Source organism: Primulina eburnea, chromosome 11, assembly GCF_022965805.1.
Source record: "Primulina eburnea isolate SZY01 chromosome 11, ASM2296580v1, whole genome shotgun sequence".
NCBI classification, from domain to species: domain Eukaryota; kingdom Viridiplantae; phylum Streptophyta; class Magnoliopsida; order Lamiales; family Gesneriaceae; genus Primulina; species Primulina eburnea.
Window position 1 is genome coordinate 4,001,589 of NC_133111.1, and position 18,105 is coordinate 4,019,693.

The 18,105-nt window shown below is 33.7% G+C and overlaps 2 protein-coding genes across 7 annotated transcripts; both read left to right on the top strand.

The window, feature by feature from the left end:
• The first annotated feature begins 2,146 nt into the window (after positions 1–2,146).
• LOC140805672 (protein ENHANCED DISEASE RESISTANCE 2-like) lies at positions 2,147–8,492 on the top strand. The gene is made up of 21 exons (XM_073161929.1): positions 2,147–2,358; positions 2,449–2,669; positions 4,013–4,087; positions 4,183–4,236; positions 4,321–4,433; positions 4,548–4,678; positions 4,751–4,797; positions 4,891–4,991; positions 5,086–5,181; positions 5,252–5,316; positions 5,609–5,680; positions 5,820–5,966; positions 6,055–6,353; positions 6,444–6,507; positions 6,602–6,777; positions 6,919–7,020; positions 7,238–7,288; positions 7,378–7,521; positions 7,678–7,773; positions 7,863–7,964; positions 8,336–8,492. Exons 2-21 carry the CDS (start codon positions 2,517–2,519, stop codon positions 8,438–8,440), a joined length of 2,193 nt encoding a protein of 730 aa, XP_073018030.1. The 5' UTR covers positions 2,147–2,358; positions 2,449–2,516; the 3' UTR covers positions 8,441–8,492.
• A 531-nt stretch (positions 8,493–9,023) lies between these two features.
• LOC140805156 (GATA transcription factor 8-like) lies at positions 9,024–13,320 on the top strand. 6 transcript variants are annotated; one of them, XM_073161363.1, is made up of 3 exons: positions 9,024–9,420; positions 11,529–11,785; positions 12,458–13,320. In XM_073161363.1, the coding sequence occupies exons 2-3, from the start codon at positions 11,552–11,554 to the stop codon at positions 13,004–13,006; spliced, it is 783 nt and encodes a 260-aa protein (XP_073017464.1). In that variant the 5' UTR covers positions 9,024–9,420; positions 11,529–11,551; the 3' UTR covers positions 13,007–13,320. The 6 variants fall into 6 exon arrangements, with proteins under 6 accessions (XP_073017464.1, XP_073017463.1, XP_073017467.1 ...); XM_073161362.1 differs by lacking the exon at positions 9,024–9,420 and adding an exon at positions 10,478–10,613; XM_073161366.1 differs by lacking the exon at positions 9,024–9,420 and adding an exon at positions 10,502–10,601.
• Positions 13,321–18,105: the final 4,785 nt, after the last annotated feature.

Below are 18,105 nucleotides of genomic sequence, written 5' to 3' on the forward strand. Positions count from 1 at the left end.
ATTATTATGTAATTAAATGTTTGAGGATGAGAATTTACTCAAATAACATGAATCTGAATCCATGTTCGAGATTAATTATTTACATGATTTATTCCAAATCTTTGGAATATTTAAAGAATGAAGATCTAAGTAATGTTAGATATCAAGAAAACATGGGAACTTATCAGAGTCCTAAGGTAAACTTATGATTTAAAATAACATGTTCTTAGAAATAGTATCGGATTCCTTTAAACCTTCCGGAGATCTTAGAGAAATTCAAAAAACAGTACAGAATTATTGTAATATGTTGTATTATGTACCACAAAATGTGGGAAAATTCTTGAAAATCAGGAAGAAATTCTTGGAATATTAAATGATATTCGAACAAAAATTCAAAACCTAGAACAACAACCAAGTTCAAGTAAAAAGATTTCAGAAGGAAGTTTACTTCTATCATTTGATACCGAACCTTTATTACATCAAAGAGGGAAGGCCAAATTGATGCCAAAACCTTTAACTAAAGAAGAAAAATGATAAATCTAATCAAAACAGTCTCAGAAAAGAAATTAATCTGATGACAACTTTAGAAAAGATTGATCTAGAGGATCTCCAAAACCTTGCAGAATCTTTTGCAAATCTCAATGTTTTAGATCTAAAGATGAACACAACTAGGGGTGAACAACCCACATAACCTAATCATCTTCTTAGGAACCACCAAGAGAATGTGCAGGATCTCAGAATATAAATATGAGAGAATCACAACCATACTTTTACACCGGTGGAGAATTACTCCCAACAGGGACAAGGTCAAGGAAGAATCAAATTCTTTTGCACCAAACACCCTATGAGAAATTTGTTTTAGAACTTATACATTCTTATGAGATTATGCTTAACCTAGATGTATTAGACTTCAAAAATAGAAAAAATCTCATAGATGATTGGACATCCGTTATGAGAATCGCAGCAGGTACACTTGATCTCAACAAATAATTATTCATTAAATTTTTTGAAATGAGTCTTATGAGATCAGTTAAAATTGCTTGGGACATGACTTCGGTAGAAACCAAAGAATCAGTTATAGCCGGAGAATCCCTTAGCGAGATAGCCGGAAGAATTGCTATCCTTTTTAAAGCATAATTTATAGGGGTAGATTATTTTAATAGTCAAGTTACAAAGAAGAAAAAGAAATATACTAAAGCTCTATATAGTCTTGAATTACATGAAATATGTTTATTGTGTGAATATATTATGTTATTCACTAAAAGATGGAGTTCAGGAGTCGAATAATATATAGCAATGCAACTTTTCTTCGCCAAACGCTAAGTCCCTGGAGAGAAATGCTAATAAGGGAATATGTCCATAGCAATTCAGATACATTGGCATGAAGAGCCTCTTTTCTCAAAAGAAAATTAGCATAATGATGTCATCTGACAGTATTACAAACGATTAAGGGATATTAACAAACAAACTCCTTTTGTGTTGTAAAGTAAATGATTTTCTAATAATTATAGGAAGTAAACCATAAAGACAGAAGATGAAAAGTTTTAGAGCTCGTCCTTATGCCAGGAGTGGAAGAAATTTTTTGAAACCAATCACCTCAAAATCATAATATATATATATATATATATAATAAATTTTCATATTATATATAGTTATCATATCTTAATAAAATATATTTTTTATATTTATATAAACTTTTAAATAATCGTATCAATTATAAGGGGAAGTTAGTGAAAAATCACCAATCAAAACATTTTTTTAGGTTCACTCTCTACCCACAAAATTGTGGTACTATGTCATACAAAATGTGGTACACTTCATGTAGAAATATGGTAGACTTCATATGGAAATGTGGTACTAAAAAAGTGCTCATGGACTAAACACAAAAAAAATCAACGGCCGGAGACTGAAGACCAATTTTCCGCAGTTATAACATAACATTTTAAATTATAATATAATATTTTTATTTTTATTTTTATTTAAAAATTATTTAACAATAATATTATTAATATATATGCACTAATATTACTAACGAGCACCTTCCAGTTTTTCTTATTTTTTAAAATTCTGAACTTATAAATTATTCGAAATAAAAAGAGCAAAAAACAAGAGAAGGGAAAAAATCGTAATTTCAGAGAATGGTGCCTTCAAGCATCATCATCATAATCATCCGATCTTTTTTCATTCAAACGGAACGGAAGAGAACAAGAAAACACAGACCAACAAAAAAATTTACCATACATATATTCGCAGCGCCTGAAATCCAGAAAATATACGAGTTTCTTCATTTGATTCTCTGGTTCCCTTCGGAGGAATCAGAGGATCACCCACCAGTCTCTTCCCACCTTCCCAAAATCCTGTTTTTCTTCTTAGACTTGCGTATATATACATTTTTCGTGTATATATATGCGCAAACATCTCGCATAACACGTCCTTCGGATATTATTGAAATGGGTTTTTGAAGAACAGGGAATCGTCACAAAAAGGTGGGTTTTTTTTAAAAAAAAATTGTTTTTTTTTTCGGGAGTCTCGGGAAAATGGGTGTGGCAGAAAGAGAAGGTATGATGCGGGGATGGCTTTATTTGATTCGTTTCAACCGTTTTGGGCTGCAATATTCACGTAAAAGATACTTCATTCTTCAAGATAACTGCCTCAAGAGCTTCAAATCTATTCCTTCTTCAGATACAGAGGTGCGTTTTGATTTTTATCGTTGTTTTTCTATTTTTATTTCATGATTCCATTTGAAGCATGCAAAGAATATAAATATATATATGTGTGTGTATTTTTGTTATCTTTGTATCCTGTGTTTCTGTATGGGACATGCATGTATGATGCAAGTATATATAACTAAGAATTTAGCATGAACTCCATTTATTTTGGGCGAAACTTATAATTTCAATAGATTACAAATGAATTTCGAATTTCTTTCCAGGCCGCTCTGTGTATATATGTATGGATGATGTATCCCGTATGTGTCGGTCGATTCCTGTGAAATGATTTGGCTTTTCTTGATCATGATTCATGATAGTTGAATATCGTGTACTTTTATGAGGTGAAAGATAAGATTTCATTGTTTTGTATTATCTCCTGTGTTTCCTGTATTGACATTTTGTGATACCATAATCTTGTTGTCTCTGATTTGTCCTTATTTTAATTCTTCATCTAATGATTGACATAAAACAATCCAATCGACTTTCAATCTATTGGAGTTAATTTTTTTAATATATAATTCTATATCTGTGCTATACAATATATAAAGTTCTTTGTTTTAATAATTGGTTTTGTGTAATAGGGATAGGTACAATGGTTGCTGCATTAGTCTTCCTACCTTTGATCACCAAATAAGTATAAAGGAATCAATTAAATAATATTCTCAAATTATCTATCAGAAAGTTGGATATTCACAATAGACCACTTATTTGATATTAATTTCAAGCGAAAGCATATCCAAAGAGAGTTGATATCGATTCTCTGGAGTTGTCTCTTTTTATATTTGGGAGAACGAACAAAGTTTGTTATCTGGCAGCATTTCTATAAGATTTTAATTCTGACTGTGTTTAATTAAGTAAAGATCAAGGATTTTTCATATGCAGACAGAAAATCAAACTGATGATAATTAAATAAAAGAGTTTCCATATGAGGCATGAAAATTATATTTTCATATCTTCCACTTGCTATATAGGGAAATAACGAGGATTTCTATTTAGGTGAGTGAGTATCATTTCAATGTGAAATACTTGAGAGTAAAACAAAAAATGGATGGGCAAAATTTACCTTTTAAAAAATGAACATGCTAATCACTCATACTTTCAATGTGCTTCTCTTGTTTGACAGGGGAGCGTCATTGCTCACCCATTTTAGGTTCAAACCTGGCCAGTTAGTCACCCATACAACATCCTTTCGTAGTCATTTTTTGTCCTTCATGAAATTTTGGTGCCACGCCACAAGTCTAATGAGAAAAAAATAATGGATATTATCTTCTTTTGCTAATCCCAGTCCTTTGCTTTGTATGAATTGACCATACTTGTGGCAGGAGCCGGTGAGAAGTGCAATAATAGACTCCTGCATTCGTGTTACAGACAACGGAAGAGAGAGTCATCATATGAAAGTAAAATTAATTTCTGATGAGTCAGTATTAGTAAGCAAAGAGCAAAATTTGTATTACCTTTTATACTTATATATGATCTATCTTGTTATGTACAGGTATTTTTTATTTTTACCCTCTACAATACTTCTAATCATAACGATCAACTTAAGGTGATTTATCCAATCTTGATTTTTATAACTCTTAGAGAAGACACGATGATAGTAATGGCCAATGACATTGACATACTTTAATAGCTAGGGGCAACCAGTTCGGAAGAAGCTGCTAGATGGATTCATTCTTTGCAGGACACTGCTCTGGACCCCGTGACTAACTCAAATTGTTCCAAAAGGAGGTGGCAGCCATTTAGGTGAGAATTCTCCTATTAAGATACTTATAACTTGAAAAGAACTTTTGGGACTACTTTTGCCTATGTATCTTGCCATTATCCTTGCACAATCTTGTTTTACCATTTTCTTAACAGCTTAAGTGTTTCAAAGAGAATGGCAAATAAAAGGTCTGTTGACTGGACTTCAGCATCTTCTGAACATGTAAATGCCATGACTTCGGATGTAATTGGTCCTTCACCATGGAAAATATTTGGCTGTCAAGATGGTAATTTCTTGAATGTTTGGTTTTTTAATTGTATTATTTTACAAAAGAAATTTTCTAATATTGCCTCTTTAGGATTGCGTCTCTTCAAAGAAGCGAAGGACAGAGATTCCAACGGAAAGGTAGTAGATTCCTGCGACTCGTCTATGGGGGACCCTTTAGAGTTCATGACATTTTTCCCTCCTTTTGATTTGTATTTGAATTGTTATGTACAGCATTGGGATGACCACCCAGCCATAATGGCAGTTGGTGTGATTGATGGAACTTCGGAAACCGTTTTCCGTACGCTTTTGTCTCTTGGTACTTCAAAATCTGAGTAAGGATCCCATAATTTTTTACTTTTAGGAAAATTCCGCAATAAAGATGGAAATTTGAAGTTCTTGAGTTTTACTTATTAAATACTTTTGCAGATGGGATTTCTGCTTCTACAGGGGAAGTGTGATTGAGCATCTTGATGGTCATACAGATATAATACACATACAGCTATATAATCATTGGTTACCATGGTCGGTCTTGTAACTAACAAGAATACATTTTGTAATATAATGATATCGTTAATCACATTTCCATTTTCAGGGCAATGAAACGAAGAGATTTGCTGCTACGCCGTTATTGGAGAAGGGAAGATGATGGCACATATGGTACTCTCTAACCCAGAAACTGATGATGTGAAGTTAATAACTGTTAAAGTTATAATTAAAGTTAAAAGGGTTGTTCCTCTTATTTTTCCATCATTTTTTCATTTTCGTGTCCATGTTCTTGTATAGTGTCGAGTTTATGTTATTATAGATATGAACTTGATAGAAGTTAAAGCTATAGCTAAAGTTAATAGGTTTGTTACTATTATTTTTCATTTTCGTCTCCATGTTCTTGTATTGTGACGAGTTTATGTTAATAGACATGAACTTGATAATTCTATTGCTTCTGTTGCAGTGATTCTTTATCACTCTGTGATCCACAGGAAGTGTCCACCGCAAGACGGATATATTCGAGCTTGCCTTAAAAGTAATGTATGCCTTGAACTGGATTTGATGGAAAATATGGAATTCGTGTTATCTAAAATTGACAGATTGAGAACGAAAATGGATGGAAAATGTTTATGCTAATTGATTATTTTGGTGTTTTGTATTTTGTAACTGAGCAGGCGGTGGATATGTGATAACTCCCACAAAACAAGGTAAACACTGTGTCATAAAACATATGCTCGCTGTTGATTGGAGGTTTTGGAAGTCCCGTTTCAGGAAAGCATCTTCAAGATCAATAACTATTCGTATGCTTGGGAGGGTCGCAGGTGAAGTGCACAACTTATGTACATTTAAACAATACTTCTGATTCTAAATAGATTTTCATAATGGCGAGCCTCGTTTCTCACAATGCAGCCTTAAGAGAGATGTTCAGAGCTAAGGTAGGAAGTACTACCAACGAGTTTTTATTGGGAGAGCTCGCAGTGGAGGTTGGGATTCCTCAGAATGAGAAGGAAGAGATCAAAACTGAAGTAAACCTTAAAATGGTGGAGAAGATAACAGAAGACGAGGGATTGAAACGTCTTTCTGAAGCTTCGAGTCTTAAGGGGTTGAATGATGCTGCTGATGAATTTTTTGATGTTCCTGAACCGTTTGAAGATGAGGCAGCAGACAATGGGTGGACTTCTGACACAACCCCAGAATTTTGTTATGTGGTATTTTATACACTTGTTCCTCATCTTGTTTCCAAATTTTTCATCGCTGAAATATATTTGTGACTTGTTCTTTCAATCTGAAATGCTCAGGACATCTACCAGCCAAAATTGTCATCTGCTGCTAATTTTGTGAAAAAATTGCATGATCTTGCAGGTTAGCCCATTTAGATACATCTTACCATAACAAACATACGTCATATGTGAATTTAAAAAAAATAGAAATGACTCGAAATACATAATGTTTGCAGTCCAGAAAAAGGGATATGTCGACTTGCAAGAACTGTCTTGGGGAGAAAATGTTTCATGCTGTTATGGAGCCACACTTCCAAAAGATTCGAGCTTCAACATGCCCTGTAGTTGGGCAGCTGCTGATCCTTCATCCTTCCTCATCCGTGGTGATAATTATCTCGAAGACCGTCAAAAGGTCACATATTGATATCTTTTATTTACTTTGATCATATTGCTCTATTCTTATATCATGAAAATAGATGTATTTATATCGTTTCACTTCACATTATCAATTTATCATTATTAATATCTCCTGGAAATTGCTTTATTTTGTTAGATTAAGGCGAAGAGCACATTAATGCAAATGGTTGCTGCAGATTGGCTAAGATCCGACAAGCGTGAAGACGATCTTGCTGGTCGTCCTGGAGGCATTGTTCAGGTTTCAGTTATAGTTGTTTTTTTATCTTTTAATCTCGACTTCTCGAAGTCCTGAATTGTTCATACTCACAAACTTTATAAAAATGACAATCAACTTTTAGCTCAAATGGTCATAGAAAGGTGCCTCACTGCCTTTAACACTCGTTTTAATAAAAAAAACTCTTACACACATGTATAAAGAGAAAGGCTAACATCAATTTCAATGAACAAATATGCAGAAATATGCAGACAGGGGAGGTTCAGAATTCTTTTTTGTCATGAACATACAGGTAAAATCTTACTTCTTTCTTTTGATACTTTCCATGTTCCTGATTATCTCAAGTTTAATGTATATGTGTTCCATCTGCTACTAAATCAGGTTCCTGGTACAACAATGTATAATCTGGCCTTATATTACATGTTGAAAACACCCCTAAATGAAACACCTTTGTTGGAGCGTTTTGTCAATGGAGATGATGCTTTTAGGAACTCGAGATTCAAGCTTATACCATACATTTCAAAGGTACTTTTGTAGCGATGTTTCTTTTTTCTTTTTCAATAATATACATTTTTCACCTTTATCCTTTAAAGTAACATATTTTGAATCTCTCTCCCCGTAAATTTTTTTCGGCATGAGACAAAATAGGACGATGCTCACATGTTTGAAGTGATTCTGCAGGGATCTTGGATAGTAAAACAGAGTGTTGGTAAGAAATCATGTTTGCTCGGACAAGCGCTTGAAGTGAATTATCATCGAGGAAAAAACTACTTGGAGGTGTCATATACTAAATGAGCCTTTTGGTAATCTTGAAGTAAAAAAAAAAAAACATCAATATCTTTAAAATGAAATGTTTAAATTTTCAGCTGGATATCAATGTTGGCTCATCGACAGTGGCAAGAGGAGTCGTTAGCCTTGTTCTTGGTTACTTGAACAATCTCGTGATAGAAATGGCATTTTTGATACAGGTAAAGCAGCAGTATAGACAAACTACAAATTATGATGAAATATGTTACTACTTGGCACTTGCTAGGTTTATGTTAGGAAGCAACAAAGGCCTCCAATGCCTTGCTAGCCTCTCGATACAGGAGTTATCAAACTGTGATGCCTATGCTAATATATGGTTTATATCACTATGACTTATTATTTTCAGTACAACAACGAACACTAAATGTCTTAACAGTTTATATTATTTACATAGCCATACCGAGAAAAACGATGAAGCGATTTGCATGATGTTTAATGCAAACATATGATGGTGCATCTTATCCTTTTTGTGAAGATTATGTGGTTGACTCATGGTTTAAATTATTTAATGGTGTGTGTTTTGGACTTACAGGGTAATACACAAGACGAGTTGCCGGAAGTCCTCCTTGGAACATGCCGACTGAATCATCTAGATGCAGCAAAGTCTGTTTCGACTGACTCTATACGTATCATCTAGTCGAACCATGTAAAAGAATTCTTCAAGCATGAACGTGAATGAAGAAAGAGAGACCCTCCAACTGATTCATATATATATACAAATGTGTTCTTTTTTAGTCTCATTAGTTTGAGGCATTGGAGGCAAAGGTGGAGGCTAGTTAAATTGATTCGTGAAAATTTCATATTAATTCTTATTGTAACTACAAAAATAGCGAAAGTGTTAAAAAAATATTGATTTTTTAATTAAAAAATATTGTTTAACAAGATAAAACTCTATTATATTGGACATATGCTGAATGACAAATATGGTAAGAGTATTATAAAATAAAATCCATTATCTGTATCCTGTATGGATTTGTTGTTTTTCGTCAACGTATCGTTACCGATATTGATTATCCTAAACTGGAACCTCGTAGCTCTCTTGGACCACTTGTGGCCTTAATTATGTAGGAATCAATAATAGTCGTCGTCCTGTTGTCTATCTATCCAGACACCGATGAATTATTACATATTACTGTCTAAAATAAAATTTGTGAGCTAATGTACGTAATCAGCAGATATGGTAACTACCATGTCTTATCGAACATTACTACTGACTATAGTGAAAAGGGTGAGAGCAAATAAAGACCTTGCGAATTACAGTGAAGCAAGAATGCCCCACCAACCATACAACCTTTCTAATTAATTACTTCCCGAATTTTCAAACTTTCTTCTCTCTTTACGATAAATCTGTAAACAGAATCACGTGTTGATACATTGTATTCATTTGTATACCCAACATGTGACTCTAGAGCTTCCGTGAAAGTGACGGTAGTAATGGAGGAATAGTAGTAGTATGGAGGTAATGGTTCTTTTTTTTTTTTTTTTTTTTCTCTTTTTTTCATTTTTGAGTGCTGTGTTTCTTGTTTCAGACAGACCCTTTTGGTTTTCTTGGGGAATTGTTGAGTTGACAAAGGATTCTGCACATTTTCTTGGGCATTTTGTGGGGTTTGAGCACAGGTTTGGCCCTGCAAATGTCTCTCTCTTTCTTTCTTTTGTTTTCTATAGAGTGTGTATTCAATTAAAATTTTTAATGACTTTTCGAAAGATAGACTTTTATAGATTTTATAGATTTTTATTGACTTTTACATAATCTTACAGACTTATGTGTATTCATATCGACTTTTTTGCAATATTTTTATAGACTTTTGTGAATCTTATTTAAAAGTTAAATCGTTTAATCTTTACATATGTATATATGTGGGTTTGTATGTATGTTTGTAAATTTTTAAAATAAATCAATTAATTAATATGTAACTTTGTTTTTAACTGATAATATATACGTGAAAAGAATATTGTTTAGCATTGTGTGGATATAATTTTGTATAAAAATACCGTAGCTTACATATTAATTGAAAATGTTAAAAAGAATTTAAAAAATCATGGTTGTTACGAGTCTATTCAATTATTAAGAATTAAGCGACATTTTTTTGGATCATCTTTTATTATTATTGAATATTTATTAATTTGTATAAGATATAAATTAAAAATCACAAAATCAATTCTAGAATTCAAAATGTCATATAATGTTAAAATAAAAAAATCATTAAATGAATAATCAGCCAAAAAATGAATAATCAGTCAAAAAATGAATAATTTGTAAAGGAAATATGAAAATATATATAAATATACACTTCGAAAATTTGATAGAATGGTCGAGATAGATAAAAGGAGAGAAGATATAAAGAGAGTGATGTGAAGCGACAGATAGAGAAATAAATAGCTTGTGTATGAGTTAGAAGTTTTAAAAATCCATCCAAATCTTTGGATTGAACCAAATACAATTTTTGATAATTTATAGTTGTATCTTAAACTTTAATGTTTGTATGATAATGAATTTCATTAAGTTATTAAAATTTTATTGAAAATTTGAATACATCTATATTTTTATAGAGTTTTTAAAAGTCAATGTTAGATACCATTGACTTCTTAAAACTATATGATACACATCTGGACTTTTAAAATCTAAAAAAAAAATTCATTAAAAATTAATAAATCCCCTTAATTGAGTTACATCTCTTAGAATTTGGGATATGAACACATGATTGGCTTTTTATGAGCAAAATCGTCCATTTTTCGGGTCCATTCTTCCACTGTTTGGGTTTTCTTTGGCCCCCCTTTTGCTCGCTGAGTTGAAGAAGGTTGAGAAATTGGTAACTGCGTGAATCTTTTTGCTCTTTCTCGAGGAATCGTTTTTAAAGTTTAAGTTTTTCTTATCGTACGTTGTTTTCGAAAGGGGGGAGAAAATTATTCATTATTCAAACAACAGAATGTCATCTTTTTTGCAATTTCTTTCTTGTGAGCAACCTTTCTTGATAATTGTCATATTTAGCTTAATTATTACTTGATTTTGCTCTATTTTACCATTTTGAGAAACAATTCCTTTGAAATTTTCCTGGGTACGTTCATTGTTCCTGTGTTAAAACTTACTCCATCCCATTCTCTTGCAGGAAAGTAGTCTAGTACAGTAAGTTTTTAAGGATTTCTCATGATTTTGATTTTTGCCACAATCCCACCAAATAACAACAATAATAATTCAAGATTTGCTCAATAATTCTGCATTTTGGCATTAATTTCTCTTTCTTCTTTGGTTTTTGCCGAAAAATAACAATTTGTTTAGAACGGTGCTCTATTCAAGCCCTGTGTTAACATATACGTCGGATGAACTGTATTTCATTCCATTTCCCAGCTTTTCTTGTTTCAGAATCTGTGAAATATTGCATATTATTTTTAGAGTCATCAGTTGTATTTTTTGTTGTTATGGACAAGAATCCAAAATTGCTTTTAGCGTAAAACTTATCCTTTCTGCTAATATGCTCCGGGGACCCCATCTCCTCATAAGCTGGCAAGCATGATTCAGCAAGCTCGTAGCGTCATCACACCAGCAAAGTCCCCTTCATGGCCCTACTAATCTACATCATGTGCTGCACTCTATCATCGAACCCCATTCCAAAAATCTTGTGATCATTGCATGCATTCACTTGGCTTAGAATATATATACTGTGTGTATATTCTTTGTGTAAGCTGTATCCCAACTTCTTCTTATCTCCGTTCTTGTTCTTTTTCAGAAAAGTTTTGTCCAAATAGAGTGATGGAATCAAATTTCATGGATGAGATTGACTTCACAGACTTCTTTGAACAAATCGATGACTTCATTAAATTCCCAACCGAAAATGAGTCAGGTGGTGTGAATTTCGAAACTTCTTGTGATTCCAAGGATATCCCAAGCATGAGGAACTGCGCATTGCCGGAGAAGACCAGTCGTCCTCTCTCCGGTAGCCATGGCACCGCCCCACCTGACCTCTCTGCAGAGCTCTTTGTTCCGGTGAGCATATATCTTATTACATGATTGCCATTACTTATAATGGACCTTGAAATGGCATTCGGTGACACTCTAGTCCAACCATGTGTAAATTGAGTTAATGAAGCGAACTTGCATTATTACCATGTTGATTTTACTTGATCCAACGATAATCATTGTTCTGCATGTATTGTACATAGAAAGATCCATTCACCTGGTCGAGCATAGATTCTATGAGATGTTTGTTTGAATATTGAACTTTCTTCATCAAGTGACTTTGATTTTTTTGGCAAATTGTCTGTCAGGATGTAACATCAAGCTGAAATCTCACCATTTTTTACTCACGCGTATAAGTTAGAAGTTTAAATTTTCGAATTTGTAGTTTAGATTAGCTAGTCCACTTGATACAACAAGATTACATTTCGTGTGATGGATTTTTAATACGTGTTGTATTTGAATTTTGAGACTATAGTTTAGGACGAATAGAGGCTGAACAAAGTGAGTATAGCTTCTCAGTGGAGTGACCAACCGGGCTGGCCGTTTTTCAAGTAACGGACGTAAAATGGATTGACTGGTTCACTATTTTTCGTTTTCGCCACCATTTGGCTTGTAAGGTGTTTATGGATTACATGCACGAGATGTTTTTCTTTAATCTCCTCTAATTCGATCCCTTCTTTGTGTCGTTTAATTTGTCAGGACGAAGACATTGCGCAACTTGAATGGCTTTCAATGTTTGTGGATGAGCCGTTTTCTGGTGGAGGGTCGACCATGGGAAAAGAGGTTTCGTGTACACCTTCAAACACTAATCACCATGGTACACAACGAGCTCGAACCAAACGCCCTCATCCAGCAACTTCCAATGTAAGGGCCGCCATTCAACACATCTCCCCTGCATCCCCCTTCACCGAGTTGCCACCAACAAAAAAGGTCTTGAAACCTGTTGGACTGGAACCGAACCGAGAAAAGAAAACCGAGTTGACTTTGCCAGCAAAACCAACAGATGCACATCAGGACCCTCCACCTCTACCAGTTAGGAAATGCTTGCATTGTGAAATAACCGAGACTCCTCAATGGAGGGCTGGTCCCATGGGCCCGAAAACGCTTTGCAATGCTTGTGGTGTTCGCTACAAGTCTGGTCGTCTCTTCCCTGAGTACCGACCCGCTGCTAGCCCCAAGTTCGTTCCATCTCTCCACTCTAATTGCCACAAAAAAGTGATGGATATGAGAAGAAACGTCGTCCCATAACACATAGCAACTACGAAAACTACTACTGCTTCTACTACTGCTCTCTTCGCTCCAAAACTCGAGCTCGTTACTAATTGTTTGCCATAGTATGCCACGGTTCTTCGTGCTCGTTCCGATCGATTTTCTTGGATTTTAGTTACTTGTCCAGTGATGTAATGGATATTTGACTGTTATTTTAGATGGTAGAAAGAGTGTTAGGCTAATGTTAGGAGTAGCGATGAAATTTACAGTTGCAGTTTTCCTCCGTTGGGGATCTTTCTTAGATTTTCAATTGATATAGTGTTTGCAGTTGATGCCACTTCTTGAATGCTGATGTCTGATGGTAACATATTTCCTTTCCAACTTATATATATATAGTTCTGATATGCAGTAAACTCACTGTGTACTTTAATGTGAGGATCGATGAGGTGACACTCATCTATTGAATGTACTGAACATCATCGGTATTGACATAATTGTGTACGGTGAATGTGCAATATATCAAAATTATATATGTATGTTTGCGCGCTCTTGAATTAATCGGTATTTTGAAAACTACATCATCTTCGAAATAATTGATTAATATTGTGTATAATTTTGGTCTAATTTATAATTGTTGTACAAATTTTTTACTAGAATATTAATTTGTATTTGCTTAAAATAAATATATTATATTGTGCCGGGAAAGTTATTGGTCATTTTGTGTCAAATTCATTTATTTGTATGGGATTGTTTGAAATTCTTAAAAAGATTAAATCCAGAATTTGTTGTCCGATGGTGGGGTCGATTAATATATTCGGCCCAAACTTAGGCCCAATTAGATCTATTAAATCTAGGGATGTAAATGAGCCGAACTGTTCGCGAGTTTTTCGGATCTCGGCTCGTTAAAAAGCTCGTTCGAGCTCGTTCGTTAAGTTTATCGAGCCGAGCCCGAGCCTTAAATTGTCGAGCCGAGCTTGAGATTAATGATGTTCGGCTCGTTAGCTCGTGAACATGTTCGATAATAGGTTCGTGAGCTCAAAATTGAGCTCGGCTCGTTATGCTAGCTCGTGAGCTCGAGCTCGAGCTCGGCTCGTTTAAGTGGTTCACGGGAGTTGCTGGTAAAAAAAAAGGGGATATCAGCGACGGTTTTTACTAAACCGTCGCTATATAACGACGGTTTTAATTAAAACCGTCGCATAATAAATTAAGCGACGGTTTCTTAAAACCCGTCGCTATTATAGCGATGGTTTACATAAAACCGTCGCTATAATAGCGACTGTTATGAATAAACCGTCGCCGATTAATATCAGCGACGTTTTAGCAAACCGTCGCTCATAGCAACGGTTTTGGGGTTTAGGGTTTTAGCAACATGGCTGATTCATTTTGTATGAAACACTTGTATTATTATTTGCAGATTAATAAAATAGCAACGGTTTTGGGGTTTAGGGTTTAGAGTTTAGGGTTTTAGTAACATGGCTGATTCATTTTGTATGAAACACTTGTAATATTATTTGCAGATTAATAATATGATTACATTTCTCAAATTTTGTTAATTTTTTTTCGATTATACAGCACAATATATTTTTATTTCAGATTTAAATAATTATAATATTTTTTAAAAAAAACATTTAGCGGCGGTTTTTTGTTCAAACCGTCGCGACATTAGCGACGGGTTTTATAAAACCCGTCGCTAATGTCGCGACGGTTTGACATACTGTCGCTATAATAGCGACGGTCTAAAATAACCGTCGCTTTTTGGCGACGATGTCTGTAACTAGCGCTATTTGCAACAGTTGTAGAAACACGTCGCCGATCAGATCGGCGACGGTTATGCATAACTGTTGCTGTTGGCGACGGTTTAAGAAGACGTTTTTGTAAATACCCGTCGCTATTAGCGACGTTTGTGTCAATATCCGTCGCTATTAGTGACGCTTTTAATCAAAACCCGTCGCTATTAGCGAACCCGAGCCAGGCTCATTAAACAAGATAAACGAGCCATTAACGAGTCGAGGCCGAGCTTCATAAATTCCGAACGAGCCGAGCACGAGCTTCAAACCCGAGGTTTGTAACGAGCTCGAGCCGAGCCCGAGCCGAGAAAATAATGAAACGAGCCGAGCCAGCTACTGCTCGGCTCGGCTCGGCTCGACTCATTTATATCCCTAATTAAATCTATAATTAATTTTCGGCCCTCTATGAATCGTTCGTCTGATAAACATACAAATATTTAAATGTAAAATGTTCATCTTTCAATTCATCGGCTAATACACAACCAATTAATGTTTGGATAAAAAAAAAAAAATTTTAACTTTTGATCATCCTCATACTCAATCTATGTATATACTTGAGTTGAGCCGCTAGTGAGATCGAGCAAATTCGAGTAACTCGAGTATGATATCGATTTTCAAGACAATCTCAAACACTCGGTGTAGCATAGAATATTTCAACTTATCATTAAATCAAATCTGCCCATCATTTAAAATTTGTGGAAACACACGACGGATAAAGTGGGGAAAAAACACCAAATAAATGTAGTGAGTGTAAAGTGAAGTCATAAATTCTTAACCACGTGTGTTTGGTAGCACATCACATTCTATGTTAGTTTTAGTACTATTACATATTTAAGGCATAAGACATTACATACTTATCAAAAATGACACATCGAGTGTGACATTCCATGTTTCATATCAAACTAGGCGCATGTGCAAGGTTTGGTGCTCATAATAATAATAATAATAATAATAATAATAATAATAATTTCCAAATTAGGATGGAGTATTTGTTACTATATATATATATATATATATATATATACACACATTATTATCTGTTTGTCATTCAAGCTATCGTAACGATATTTATCGGAGTAGGTTTCTTGTGATACGGTCTCACAAATTTTTATCTGTGTGATGGGTCAATCATACCGATATTCACAATAAAAAGTAATATTTTTTCGTGGATGATCAAAATAAGAGATCTGTCTCGCAAAATACGACCTTTGAGACCATCTGAAACAAGTTTGTGTCTATTTATCGCGCACGAATTACGTTTTTGACGATAATTTGCAGGACTAATATCCGATTTGAATTCGAGACCTTTTCCCATTTAGGGACATCATTGAGCCACAATGTCATGTAAAAAATAAGTAGACATTTATTTTCCATTAACGATATTTATCAGAGAAGGTATCTTGTGAGACGGTCTCACAAATCTTTATATGTGAGACGGGTCAACTCTACCGATATTCACAATAAAAGTAATACTATTAGCATAAAAAGTAATGTTTTTTAATAGATGATCCAAATAAGATATCTATCTCGCAAAATACGACACGTTAGACCGTCTCAAACAAGTTTTTGTCTATTTATCGCGCACAAATTACGTTTTTGACGATAATTTGCAGGACTAATATCCGACTTGAATTCGAGACCCTTTCCCATTTAGGGACATCATTGAGCCACAAGGTCATGTAAAAAAATAAGTAGACATTTATTTTTCCAGCTAAAAATTAGTATAATTTTATGAATATAGACATATTAAATGCACAACTCACTCAAAATATAATAAATTATCGAACCATTATAATAAAAAAAGGTTAGACTTGTCCACGAGGGAGAGTAAATTATTTAGATGGGCCCAATATTAATGGAGGGCCCATTAAGAAATAAAGCGCTTGCTTTGGTTGTTGGAGGAGTTTGAAGTGGGCCTACCATGTCTTAATCCTTACAACGTTCCAACACAGCTGTTCGGCAGCCAACAACAACGTCCCTCCCCATTTTTCCTTCTAAAAGTTTGTTAAAATTCTTGGAATGTTTGATAAATTTTGACAACCCATCTCTTTTTTTTTTTTTTTTAAAAAAAAAATATTGTGTGCACGGATAAATTCTCTGGTTAACACAGTCGTCTGCAAATTCTGTACGATTTAGGTCATCCATGAAAAAATATTACTTTTTATGTTAAGAATATCACTTTTTATTATGAATATCGGTATGGTTGACCCGTCTCACAGATAAAAACTCGTGAGACCGTCTAATAAGAGACATGCTCTTTAATAAATTACATGAAGCATTGGTTTTTGCTCAAAAAGTGTAGACCAAGTGGTATTAATCTTGTCCACAAACTTAAATCTAAGTGCAAGAAACAAATTGTAATCAACAATGTTAATAGCAACCTTAAATCTTTATTAATGGGTCCATTATACAGCAACGATTGACTTAATCATTATATTTTATAAAATCAATTATATCACTAAGATTTTCTAACTCAAAAATCATAACTAAAATGAATTGTTCCTTGATTAAGTTAATCAGATGCCGATTAGTTTCGACTTATCTTAAATACTTCCTTCCTAATGAATAAAAACTCGTCTATAACATTTTAGTTTAACAATCTGTGTTGAAACAACGTTAAAAAAAAGTTATATTATAGTGTTAGTCACTCGATTTGAATTCGTGATTTTATCGAGACAACTTAAATATTTTAAATCATGTATATGAGTATATCTGTATCATTTTCCAGACGATTAAAATCAAGTGTTACATAAAATTTAAAGCTAGTGTTAATAATTTTTATAAAAAAATGGAAAAAATAAATAAAAAAATCCAGAGCTTACCATATATTAGACGCCAGCTTCTGAAGAATTAAAATTGCAGGGAATTAATTTATAGAAAATTTTTTTAATTTAAAATTAATATATTCTTAGACATATGTTGTTGCTTTACTTTAAATGTCGACATATATTTATTAAATCGTAGTGATATTTTCAAGATATAAAATTCTTTAAATAAGTAGAGGAAAAGAGATCCGGCAAAAGTTATAAATTTAAACTCTATTTGCCTTAATTTTTGACAATGAAATTAATGTGTTCTTTTACTTCACATAACTTCATTCGGGCTTGCATTTAAGTGATTTTGATTTAATTTTTTTAGATTTCCAAGAAAATTCAAAATCTTAATTTGAAATATAAATTCAATTGATTTTAAAAATTTTAATATAAAATTCTAATACGATATGAATAAGTTTGTAACAGCCGAGACAACGACAAGTTCTCACTTGAAAGAGAGGGGTGTCTTCGGGAACGCGTTTGTGGGTTGAATGCGAAAATTGTAATTTGAAATTCAAATAATTTAAATGCAATAATA

Bases quoted from the DNA above. Each gene is read 5' to 3' on its own strand.
- LOC140805672 (XM_073161929.1), top strand. From the start codon at position 2,517: ATGGGTGTGGCAGAAAGAGAAGGTATGATGCGGGGATGGCTTTATTTG. The intron at 5,317-5,608 runs GTACTCTCTAAC...CTTCTGTTGCAG, and splicing joins GGAAGATGATGGCACATATG to TGATTCTTTATCACTCTGTG. The intron at 6,778-6,918 runs GTCACATATTGA...TTATTTTGTTAG, and splicing joins ATCTCGAAGACCGTCAAAAG to ATTAAGGCGAAGAGCACATT.
- LOC140805156 (XM_073161363.1), top strand. From the start codon at position 11,552: ATGGAATCAAATTTCATGGATGAGATTGACTTCACAGACTTCTTTGAA. The intron at 11,786-12,457 runs GTGAGCATATAT...TTAATTTGTCAG, and splicing joins CTGCAGAGCTCTTTGTTCCG to GACGAAGACATTGCGCAACT.